The 12,861-nt window shown below is 42.9% G+C and overlaps 2 protein-coding genes across 4 annotated transcripts in view; both read left to right on the forward strand.

The window, feature by feature from the left end:
• LOC135552614 (latent-transforming growth factor beta-binding protein 4-like) overlaps positions 1 to 1,804 on the forward strand; it is a 51,150-nt gene extending 49,346 nt beyond the window's left edge. For both annotated transcript variants that reach the window (XM_064984328.1, XM_064984330.1), the window contains one exon: positions 282 to 1,804. In XM_064984328.1, the coding sequence (XP_064840400.1) occupies positions 282 to 415 (134 nt within the window). In that variant the 3' untranslated portion in view covers positions 416 to 1,804. The remainder of the gene's footprint in view (positions 1 to 281) is intronic.
• Positions 1,805 to 5,711: 3,907 nt separating this feature from the next.
• On the forward strand, positions 5,712 to 12,504 carry LOC135552616 (estrogen-related receptor gamma-like). Of its 2 annotated transcripts, XM_064984334.1 has the most exons (7): positions 5,712 to 5,863; positions 6,222 to 6,643; positions 8,071 to 8,187; positions 8,849 to 8,959; positions 9,060 to 9,221; positions 9,395 to 9,664; positions 11,493 to 12,504. In XM_064984334.1, the coding sequence occupies exons 1-7, from the start codon at positions 5,805 to 5,807 to the stop codon at positions 11,735 to 11,737; spliced, it is 1,386 nt and encodes a 461-aa protein (XP_064840406.1). In that variant the 5' UTR covers positions 5,712 to 5,804; the 3' UTR covers positions 11,738 to 12,504. The 2 variants fall into 2 exon arrangements, with proteins under 2 accessions (XP_064840406.1, XP_064840407.1); XM_064984335.1 differs by lacking the exon at positions 6,222 to 6,643 and having other exon boundaries at positions 5,790 to 5,863.
• The last annotated feature ends 357 nt before the right edge of the window (positions 12,505 to 12,861 follow it).

Raw genomic sequence — 12,861 nt, forward strand, 5'->3', positions numbered from 1 at the left:
ATGTGATATTTCCTTATTTATCTATTTTTTAAGCAAAAATGTAAAAAAAAAAAAAAAAAAAAAAATGTGTTTGCTTTGTCATTATGGGGTATTTTGTGTAGATTGACAAGGGGGAGAAAAACACTATATAATCCATTTTAGAATAAGGCTGTAACGTAACAAAATTTGGAAAAGTGAAGGGGTCTGAATAATTTCCGAATGCACTGTATACACATTTGGACGTTCACCGATTCACATGCTTGTGTTTTTAATTGTGACTTTGTTCTGCTTCTTATGCCCAGACATCAATGAATGTGAGGATCCTGACAACGCGTGTGCGAACGGCCGATGCATCGACACAGACGGCTCCTATCGCTGTGTGTGTCACCGGGGCTACGTCATGTCCCGTCGGCCCAACCACTGTGTGGCAGCATAACACAGCTGCTACTTTGAACATTGTCTTCCCCCACTCATCAGTCCTATCTGCTACCGGGGAAGTGTTCCCTCTGGCCTCCACAGGCTCGGGTCAGGGGCTCACGAAAGTACCTGTCCATTTTCTGACCCGAGAGAAAAGCTGAGAGGGTTGTTCTCTGAAGGAAACGCCGACGTAACTGACACACAGTGTCTGAGAGAGATTTGAGTCCAAAGAACTCTGATATTAATACGGTTTGAGTTCTATACAGCACACACAACTCATTATACATACACATACACGCTCAACTAAGCACATACACTCGAGACTGCTATTATAAAGCAGGTAAATAAATATGTCCATTCGCCAAACCTTTCCTTTGATGTTGAAATGCGTAGTGGTGAAAAAGAGGTTAACGTACATTGGGCAGAATCCTAATGATACGAACACGTATCTAAAGGTAGGATCCGGCCCATTGAGATGGCTCACTTTGAGCTCAATCATGATCAACACACCGTGTTCTGTGCCTCGACCCTGAGGCAGACGGGAACCATTGAATGGGGACAGTGTAGTCTCTCTTAAGACAAAGATGACAAGCTACTGCTACAGACGAGCAGAGCCTTTGTCTAAGACAGAATCTCTTGTCTGTGGATGTTTTGTTAACGAACGCTCTCTTTAGCTGGAATGTACAGAAAACACAGCAACATCACGACATCGCTGAACCAAATGTCTATCACTCTAAAATGTCAGTGACTTGTAATTCTCTCCATTTGTTGATTTTACAACCCCGCCGGTGATTGTTTTTGTGATTGCTTCTTGTATTAATTTATGCTGTTTAAAGTTAAGTTGCTCTTTATGTCATGATAACTTGTATTATTTTATAGAAATGTATATGCGGATGAGGAAGCTACACATCACTGGTGTGTCTGTACATTTTATTTTTTTAGACTTTTGTAGCCAAATTGGATTTTTTTTTTTTTTTTTTCATGAGAATCGAATGTACCTGAAAACTGATATAAGATAGTTGACTTTGTATTCACAATTTGAAATGTTGTTTGTGTGATCAAAACACAATCCGTGATAAAATACCATGTACATATTTACAATTGAGAACTTTTTTTACCAAATGGTATCTGTTTCAGTGAGTAGAACCTTCTCTGTAAATGTTCCTACTTCATGATGTAGTTTACAAGCTGAAACAAACCCGAAAGCATTTCCACCTTTCAGCACCTAAAGATGTATAACACTATGCACTGTATTTGTGGATGACGTAGCTCTTGTGTACTTTTTACTCACAACTTTGTACATTTTTTAAAATTTGTTTCTGGAATTTGTTAATTGTTTTGTCAGTGATTTTCGTCATTATTGCTATGAAAACGATTTGAAAATATATTTGCACACTTTCCATTCCAAGTGGCTTTTGGATCTCATTCATTGTGACAGAATCGTATACACTTTTACTTTACAAGGTAGTTGTTATAATGTAGTAACATATTGGAAGCTGGTTCAGTATTGGGAGTAAATCAGTGGTGTAGGTATAACACAGTATTTTGATTTAGCCTGACGATTTAAACTAAATTATTCCGCTGTTTTGTCGTTCGCTACATACTTTGTGGTGACGAGGGGCACAAGGGGCGTTGTAGAAAACAAAGCAATCAGCGATTGGATCGTCTCTAACCAATCAGAGTATCAAATGCCAATGATACATTTTCAAACCGCCGCATGTGTTCTAGCTTTGTCTCAACCTATTGGTTTTTGGACCAATCAGAATGTGTTCCCATTTGGTGAAGGGTCGCAGAGGTACTCAGATCCAGACTCATTGCGGAGAAGTAGCGTTTAGCCGGAGTGTGGGTAGCCAGGCTAATTTGGATTAGTATCATTATCACTGTCCCTATCTTGCACTGTCATAACAGCAGTTTCCACCTCTCTCACTCATGGTCTGTGGCTATGCCTCTAATCCATTTACCTGCGACTCGAACCCTAATTCCCAGTAGTGTTTATAAGGATCCCATGTCTAATCTATTTTATAGGCCAATCCTTCTCCACCACACACTACGAAAGCTGATTAAAGAGGTTCACTTCGTACTTAATTATCTCTTGCGGATTGCAAGTGCTAGCGGAATATCTGCTTTTTCTGTCTGTTCTCTCCCCTTATCACCTGCCCTGAATCTGGCCTAAATGACTGGAAGACTGGTGTTAACGCATACCACTTGCTGGCAGATACTGTAAGTAGCAGTTTCAGAGTAATTGCAATGCCTCATTATTATTGTGTTTACCAATAACCAGCCACAACCAAATTTGTTGTTATTTTTTATCCGTTGTTATTACAAATATAGCCCACAATTACACTGAGTATACTGCAATTACACTGAGTATATACCAAACATTAGGAACCCCCCTTCAGCCTCAATTAGTCGGACCATGGACTCTACAAGGTGTTGAAAGCGTTCCACAGGGATGCTGGCCCATGTTGATTCCAATGCCCACAGTTGTGTGAAGTTGGCTGGATGTCCTTTGGGTGGTGGACCATCCTTGATACACGTGGGAAACTGTTGAGCAGGGGGGAAACCCAGCAGCGTTGCAGTTCTTGACACAAACCGGTGCCCCTGGCCCCTACTACCATACCCCGTTCAAGGCACTTAAATGTGTTGTCTTGCCCATTCACCCTCTGAATGGCACACATACACGATCCATGTCTCAATTGTCTCGAGGCTTAAAAGTCATTATTTAACCTGTCTCCTCCCCTTCATCTACTCTTACTGATGGGGATTTAACAAGTGACATCAATAAGGGATCATAGCGTTCAACTGGATTCACCTGGTCAATCGATGTCATGGAAATAGCAGGTGTTCTTAATGTTTTGCACACTCAGTGTATTTCACTCAGCCTTAAAACACGTAGTCACTATGGAGCCTCTATTAAATGACCATTAAAGCAGTAAGAGTACCTTATAAACAGGCATTAGTAGTATTACAGTTGTGTTACAATGTAAGCCTGTTACAATGTAATGATATGGAATCAGGGACCAGATGAGATAACAGTAGGCTCCTGTTCCACTGGCTCCATCACAGAGAGAGAGAGAGAAAAGGAGAGAGTTTAGTCCTGTCTATACCATTGACCTGTACTGTGACAGAGCATGAAAACTGGTCCCAGGCCTCAGTACACTCCCAGGGAGCTACAGTATCACTTGATTTCAGCCACGAGCACTGATGGTGCTGTTTGTGTTAACAGGGTCAACTGAGTCTCTCTCTCTCTGTGTGTGTCCGTGTGGGGAGAGGGGTGGGGGCATCTTGCTGATGCAGCCGTTGTTGGATTAGGGCTGAGGAGGAATAAGAGAAGTGTCAGACTAGACAGTAATCCTATCTCCCTGTACTGGGGGCCTACTGTGGTCAGAACCGGGTCAGTGTGCTGCTGCGCTGTAATACATTTCACAGCTGGGGGATGACAAGGGCAGGGAGTGTGTGCCAAAAGAGAAAACGCATCAGTGGTCCACTGTGGGAACCTTTCATCCCAAATCATTTGGAGATGGTGGATTACCATGTGTAAATATATCAGGAAACTGGCCAAAATCATATTTGTTTGGAATAGCCACAAAAATATGATTGCATTGTGTATTGGTTAAATAATATGCAAATATATTGCTTTGTCTTTTTCTATAAGTTCCATTATTTTTCTTTTTTAATCATCTATTTTGGAACAGTGTACACAATTCAAAGTGATGATGACCGCAATGGCTCAGTTATTGGGATCCAGCTGTAATTCAGGTGAAGAGGGTATCTTGAGCCAAGCCTCGCTCTAACTTGAGGTCTTTGTCCTGATCTTTTCCACATTCTGATTGTGCCCACATTTTTGGACAGGTGTAGACCATCAAAAGACTCATTGTGATCTGATTGTGATCAGATCATCCTGCCCACCTCTGGAGGTAGTCAGACACACATTGTGTCTGAATATCTTACAAGTGTAGACAGATCTGGACATAGAAACATTTTAAATCATAATTATTTTGCCCATTGAATGATTATATCAATTACATCAATATGTTTCTTACAATAAATAAATACATATTATTTTGAAAGAATAGCTGTGAAATAGTTTGCATAAAAGGAACCAGGAAATGGGGTCACAATGCAGACACAGTAGAAGGATAACAGAAACATATTAATATCATGGGTAGACACATTTCTGGAAATGTGCGCACAATCAGAATGCAGCCAAGATCCGGACAAAGGACCCATGTTAACACCAGGTATAAACGGGGCTTTGGTGTCTGATGACTGGATTTGGATATTCTCGCTCCTCACACAGTTTTCACACATCCGGGTTGTCCAAAAGTGCTGCTTCAGCACCCCTGCCAACGCACTGGCAATGGATGGCTCCTAATCCTCACCCTCCTACCTAATCACCCCCTCCCCTCTCACCAGCTGTAAGCCCTGTCCTGTACATGTACCTGACCTACTGACAAGTTCCAAGTAAGAGTCCCCTCTCTCTTTCCACTCCCTCCCTCCACTCCCTTCATCTAGTCTAATTCTATCCCTTGGTTTTCCGGTCTGTTCTAATTCCCCCTGCTTGCCTCTCACTTTCGCTCCAGCTCACTTTACCTGACTTTCACAGGTTAACCATGCAAACTCACTTCAAAGAGAGAGGCTTATGTGGGGCTATGTGAGACTGGAAAATCTTAATTAGCATACTTCAGTAATAGTGATGCATTTTTGGTTCAGGAACTAGAATACTACTGTTACCAATATGCAATTTCTCGCTTTCAAAAGTGAGACTTTGCTGCGAGGAACAACAAATACCTGGAAGCAAAGAGGATGCCGTGTCCGTGAGTCTGGTCCGAGTGCTTTCTCTGTTTACACCAAACAGCATAAGAGGGAAATGCTGGTCCCACAATGACAGAGGTGAGGGAGAGAGGAGTCTGGAACACAGACGAGCAATGGAAAAAATGACGAGTAAAATGCATTTAATGACAACTGAGCAAAACCAACAGACATAGTGCATGGTGTTCCGTCATAAGCAATAAGGTGTCATCTTATCACCTCACTTTGATAACACTTTGTCACAAAGAGGAACAGTGGAAATCCTATTTTAACCAATCGTGTTCATACGTTGACGAGTGTATCATGTATAAACGTTAGCTTGTGTGTAATATGTAAATATGTATGCTAAACACAATATAAGTGAGAAGAGAATGAAACCATCAACAAACGTTCAGTGCTTGTCAAGGATTAGTCCGCCAGGCCCCGCCCCTTTCTAATGACACAGGACTTCAGCTAAATAAACCTGCCGCTATAACTTTGGCTCTTGTCTCAAGAGTCCTCCCTCTGTCACTATCTCTATACCGTTGGCTCCCAAACCAGGATACTAGAATACTATTACTACCTTGACACATCTCCTTGAGACTTTCTTCCTTGATATGGATCTAAAGGGTTTTTGCCTGAGTGAAAACGTCAATTTTCTCAGCCAGCACAACCAGTAAGAGTCATTGAGATTTATGTAATTTTTGTGCCATTCCTATCATAGATACGTTTTTATTGGTCATTCATCTGATTGCCATCATTTGTGTGCTGTTCATTTGTGTTTGTTTTAATTAAAGCATTAGATGAGGCTTAATTTAGTTGGGTTTTTTTAAGCTATTATTATGTGTCTGTAGAATAAGTGCAAAAGTTGATTTCCTCCATTGGGAACATGAATAGAGGTGGTGGTCCTTGAGGTGGCAGACAATCCTGGTGTCTGCATGCCACACTTATTGTAGCAGCTCACAGAATCCACAATGGGGTATTATTTCAGTGAGATTATATTTTTGTCATGATCATTTAAATTGTGCCATCAGCCTGTTGGTCTCCTCAAACACCGACGACGCTCCTTCACCAGATGATACATGTAACAAGACGGATCCCCCCAGCCCTACCTTCGCCCTGGACAGCACCACGCCATTCAGTCCAAGCTCGGACAGCAGTGGATACAGTTTATTTTCACAGGGTCACTCGATGGACCCGGAATCCCCGAGTTCGAGCAGCAGTGGCAGCGTTGTCAGCGCAGCACCGGACACTAGCGGCACAACTAAGTTTTGGTCGGAGCGCAGTTTGGTGCTCTCGGCGCACGTTGACTCCATCCTCAAATGTGACTACTTATCGTCTCTGCGCCCTGGACCTAAAAGGATGTGCCTAGTTTGCGGCGACTTTGCATCAGGATATCACTACGGAGTAGCGTCGTGTGAGGCATGCAAGGCTTTCTTCAAGAGGACAATTCAAGGTAAACAAAAGTGTATACGTTTTTGAAAAAAAAACGGAATAGAACATCAAATCAAGCCGTCTGTGATGGTGTGTGTTGCGTGCACTGTGTGCGAGCGTGCACGTGTGATACATTTCGGACATGACGAAGTTCTTGGCTAGATTTTAATTAATAAAATAATCAATCATCTATTAGAGGGGGAAGCGCAAATGAGGCTTATTGCGGCATACACAGATTTCCAATAGTTCTGTCAGCCGCAGACTCAGCTATGGGATTGATTTTTGTGTGAAGACTCAATGTGCTCCATATTGGTTGATGGCCCCAGAAATGATTTATTGTCCCCCACGATGAAATCTGTGGATCTGTCTCCGTCCTTTCGTACGTTGGTCACACGCGACAGGCCTATCTCAAACAGTACTGGTCCGATTTTGACGAAACTTTGGTGAATGATGCGTCTTGTCATAGATATCTGATTTCTTAATAGAATCCGAAATATTGGATTTTTGCTCTCTGAAACTAGAGAGGATTATTCTCTGCTCAAGTGTTCCAAAATAACTGACGCATGATATTGATCGAGTGACGCCTGATGCATTCATGACTGATTTTCAACAATATTTTACTATGTGCCTAATTTCAAGTATGCTTACAGTTGAATGAAAATGACTTTATCTAATTATATTATTCTCATTTATCAAAAGTGGATTTTCATAATGCTTATTTTAGCAATAGTGGCCGTCAAAGTGTGAACATGCAGATAAACGTGTTATTGTGCCTAAAACACCACACAACACATTTACATTTCTTGTCAAAGGCAATCTGAAGAGGTGCCAATCTCCTGCCAAAAATTCTCCTGTTAAATCTCCTGTTAAAAAATAATCTCAGAGCCTCTTGGGACAGTGGAGGGTTTAGGGGGAAGCTCATTGATTGAGGGCCCTTGACCCCTAGATCACCCCCAGACCCAGACCCGCTTGTCTGGGTATAGATGTGTGGGAGAAATTAGTCAATACTCTATTAAATCCCTTTTTGTCTTGTGTGAGGCCAAACGTTATAACACTTGTGGTGGGAGTTAGGCTCAGTGTGAAATAACCAATCAATATCTGTATTTTGTCTGGGCTTCTATTGATTGCTGTGTGAAAGCTCAGGGTGCCAGCGAACACAGAGGCAATTGACTTTTTTTATCGTGCCACAGACAGTGAAACTCTGTTAACCACCAGATGGCAAGGGTAAGCCATGGTGGCACACCCCCTAAATACACACAAATATTTTACAGCATGACAATTTCACCTTTAGGATGACTGAAAAGTTAAGCATCAAGAATGCACTGTAAGAGAGATACTTTAAAATGCAGTATCACCTTTTGGATGACATTATTGCAACATTGACCTTGCTGACTGGTAACCTCAAGTATCCAGGGGGTGTAAACAGAGCTGTGCTTTCTGTGTTTCCAGGTAACATTGACTACAGCTGTCCTGTGATGAACGATTGTGAGATCACCAAGCGTCGTAGGAAGTCGTGCCAAGCGTGCCGCTTCCAGAAGTGCCTGCGTGCCGGCATGATGAAGGAAGGTGAGACTTGATGACCAACTCATCTCAATGGAATCACTTGGCTCAATAAATGGACATGCTTACGCGTACAGGCCCACAGAGCACGTACAGCCTGAATTAGAGTTTCAAATTACTCAACCTCTTTTTGTATTTGTAATTATTAAGGATCCCAATTAGCTGCTGCCAAGGCAGCAGATACTGTACTCTTCCTGGGGTCCAGCATCATTAAGGCTGTTATATAAAATGTAAAATATTACATGACGTTACATTTCCCTCAGGCCACTACTCAACTACCACATATCTACAATATAAAACCCATGTGTACGTGTGTAGAGTACGTGTCTTATCATGTGTAGAGTGCGTGTCTTATCATGTGTAAGCGTGTGTGTGTGTGTGTGTGTGTGTGTGTGTGTGTGTGTGTGTGTGTGTGTGTGTGTGTGTGTGTGTGTGTGTGTGTGTGTGTGTGTGTGTGTGTGTGTGTGTGTGTGTGTCTTCACAGTCCCCGCTGTTCCATAAGGTGTATTTGTATTTGCATCAGTTACCTGATGTGGAATAGAGGTCCATGTGGCCATGGCTCTATTACCACTGTGCACCTTCCATTGTCTGTTCTTGACTTGGGGATTGAGGATCAATCAATGAGGAAACATGATGATCACTGATAATCGTGTTTGTGTCACTACAGGTGTTCGCATGGACCGAGTCAGAGGAGGACGTCAGAAGTACAAGAGAAGGGGGGACTCTGGCCTCTCTCTTTATACGAAGGCCCCAGACACACACCCTGTCAAGTCCAACGGTGTGTACCCTTTGTCGTGCAACACTCACACACTCCAATAAGAGCCGTGTCAGTCACAAACGGGAGTACATTACTAATATATCTGTTTGACCTCTTTCAGGAAACAAAGTGATCTCCCAGCTCCTCTTGACAGAGCCAGCCCCCCTGTGTGCCACGCCTGACAACTCAACCAATGATGACAACCTTAAAGCCCTGCTGACGCTGTGTGACCTCCTAAACAGGGAACTCCTGGTCATGATTGGCTGGGCAAAGCATATCCCAGGTACCCACTTCTGTTGCTCTTGTATGTCTTGTTAAATAAGCATGAGTCCCTTAAATAAAGGTTAAATAAAAAATACTATGCAATGCCATTTTACACTGGTACAAATGGACAAGGTAAACTGTTTATTCTGTGAGAACCTATGGAGTGTTACGTTTCCATATTTGCCCTTCCAGGCTTCTCTGCCCTTTCATTGGTGGACCAGATGGCCCTGCTGCAGAGTGGTTGGATGGAGACACTGGTCTTGTCAGTGGTGTTTCAGTCTCTGGGCTATGGGGAGGAGCTGGTGTTTGCTGGGAACCTGCGTCTGGACCAGGCCCAGTGCAGAGCGGCAGGACTCTCTGACCTCTACACCGCCCTGAGACAGCTGACCACCAAGTACGAGCAGATGAACCTGAGCCAAGAGGAGGTGGTCACTCTCAAGGCTATGGCCCTCGCCAACTCCGGTACTAACTACATGGCATGCACTGGATATCTGTTATCAGTAGTTTGGTGGTGTTAGCTGTGACAGAGCAGACTCAAGAGACGTACACTACCAGTCAAAAGTTTTAGAACACCTACTCATTCAAGGGTTTTTCATTATTTGTACTATTTTCTACATTGTAGAATAATAGTGATGACATCAAAACTATGAAATAACACATATGGAATCATGTAGTAACCAAAAAAGTGTTAAACAAATCAAAATATATTTTATATTTGAGATTCTTCAAATAGCCACCCTTTGCCCTGATGACAGCTTGGCACACTCTTGGCATTCTCTCAACCCGCTTCACCTGGAATGCTTTTCCAACCATCTTGAAGGAGTTCCCACATATGCTGAGCATTTATTGGCTACATTTCCTTCACTCTGCGGTCCAACTCATCCCAAACCAATTAGGTTGAGTTTGTGGGATTCCAAGACTCCCCCAAAATCTATTTTGATTCCAGGTTGTAAGGCAACAAAATAAGAAAAATGCCAAGGGGGTGAATACTTTTGCAAGCCACTGTACAATCCCTCTTAGAAAGCATTATAAGTGTGGCAGAACTACCAAAAAGATATGCTACTATCTAACCTGCCTGGCTACTGCGTACAATAATGAATTGTGTTAAATTCAGCTTTAAATCTACTACACAGTCCTCAGGCAGTCCGACATACAGCCACTCCTTCAGGACTGTGGGGAGAGTTAGGGCTCTATTCAATCCGTATCGTGGAAGTTCAGCGTTGCAGCGTGATTGAAACGTAAAGGTAATGTTCCCGCGTTAGCTGAGACTGTATTCACGGTAAGCGCTGCATATGTCGGCTCAATTACCTTCACATTTCTATCACACAATCTTTAACGCTTCGGCGATATTGACTGAATAAAGCCCCTAAGTGTGATCCACAGTGCCTTTCCCTCGGGGTGTGTCCTTGAACACACTTTTTCTCCAGGGTCAGGGTCCCCTAGCAGGGCAAGCCTGTTAAATGATGGTCAATGACTTGAAAAGCCGCTAGCTGTCAGGGAATAAATGAGTGGCTAACCCCCCATATTGGCAAACATCCCTCACAGGTCCCGTATTTTAGCAACAACATTCTCACAGCATTACCCAAGTCAGTATCAGCCCTCCACTTAAATTCCAATTTTTAACTACTATTAATACATTTGATATGACTAACGTTGTATTTTGTTTGTCATTCTGTGAACTCATGTTATACTACATACGTTTGTGCCGACAACAACTAAATCTATGCATTTTAGTTGAATAATAGTTATTCAATCACTTCTGTATAAACTGGCACTCTTCAGACCCCCATGACAGAGAGAGGGGAGGTCTAGGTCTCTGCCAAATCTGTTCTCCAACACCCACTTCTCTCACCCCTCCACTCCCCGCTGTTCCCCAGACCCCAGCAAGTGAAAACTGATCAATATCCGACAGTAAGAAGGCTGCTTCTGCCCTCAGCCCTAATCAATAAATCCATCTGCCCAGCAAATTATCACAGGAATTCAGAAATCCATTAGGCGAGTCTGGCTGCGTTAGCCAGACACACTGGGGCAGTCACACCGCCTGAGGTGGCTCGAAGGATCAGAGGAGGGAGCTTTTGTTTTTACATTTACAGTCCTTTCAGGAAAAAATGAGGGTTGGCCGCATGCAACTTAGCCTTGGCCCGTCCATTAGCCCTCAATGGAGAAACAAATGAGGTGGACAATGGGATCTGACATGCTGTCATGCCGAAACCAGGGGAGGTTTAACACCCGATTCCACCCACACCCAAACACCCACAGGCCTCGCTTGACCTTGTCTCTCCCCGCTCAGATGCAGAGAACCTGGAGAGTGTGGAGGCAGTGCAGCGGTTCCAGGACGGACTCCATGAGGCCCTGCAGGAGTACGAGAGCTCCCAGCACACAGCAGAGCTCCACCGGGCAGGCAAGCTTCTCATGACCCTTCCCCTGCTCCGGCAGACTGCCAACCGCGCCGTGGACACCTTCTGTAGACTCCACCTGGAGGGCCGCGTGCCCATGCACAAACTCTTCCTGGAGATGCTGGACGCCAAAATATGACTGTTCTACTACACCTAACCTCCCATTGGCCCTCACAAACCTTAACCAGGTGCCCCATTGTTGAGGGGTCAGAAGTTCAGGGCTTGTTGGTTCGCAGTTTTATGACAAGTCATGGTGTCATGGAACAAGACTGACTTATAAGTCAAGGGCTCTATTCAATCCGTGTCGCGGAAGTTCAACGTTAAAGTGTGATTGAAATGTAAAGGCAATGTTCCCGCATTAGCGGCGACTGCATTCACTGGTAACTTTTGTCTATGTCAGCTCAATCGGAAATGACCTTTACAATGCTATCGTGCAATCTATAACGCTTCAGCGATAAAGACTGAATAGTCCCAAGTATAGCATATTTTTGAGGTACTTTTTCAGAGGAGAGTATGTACAAATGTTGTTTTTTTTATATCATGGCGATTTTCAAGCCATGATATTCAGTCAATATGAAAGGATGTTACTCATGTGAAAACATAATAGCACTATGGTTATTGACGATGCATTCTGGTAGCTAGAGACCACATAGCCAAATGCCTCCAAGCAGTTAACCAGGCTGAACCAAACTATTAGTACTGCTATCATTACAAACAGCACATTCTTCTGACTTCCCTGCCTTACCATACTGTACTAAGGTGTGACGCCATTTTGTATTTTATTTATGTATTTATTTATTACATGATCGCTGTACAAAGACATGAACTGCTTTCATACTAGCACGTATGCTTTTGAATAAAATGCTTTTGGAATTAAATGCGTTTATAGTGTTACAGACATTGCAGTGTGAACACTGCGTTTCATGTTGAGCCAAAAAGTAGGCTCACTGTAATTAGTTAGTTGTATTCAATTAATGAAGACCAGATTAGAAAAGTACAGCCATAAAAGCTAGATATGTGACTAACTGGAGGGTACTGTATATGAAATGCACTCAGCATCCTTGGGTAACATTTTGCTGCTCATAAAGCAATCCCACTGTTGCCAAAATTATTACTATTATTGTTAGTTAAATGGACAGACAGATATACTTTGTACAGAGACATAACATTGAATGTTTTACATTTACATTCAATATGGTTTCTTTTTTATATAGTCAGAAAATAGGATCTAAATGAAATGTACAAAAACATGGGATATTGGGT

The sequence above is a fragment of the Oncorhynchus masou genome, chromosome 13 (genome assembly GCF_036934945.1).
Source record: "Oncorhynchus masou masou isolate Uvic2021 chromosome 13, UVic_Omas_1.1, whole genome shotgun sequence".
Taxonomy (NCBI): domain Eukaryota; kingdom Metazoa; phylum Chordata; class Actinopteri; order Salmoniformes; family Salmonidae; genus Oncorhynchus; species Oncorhynchus masou.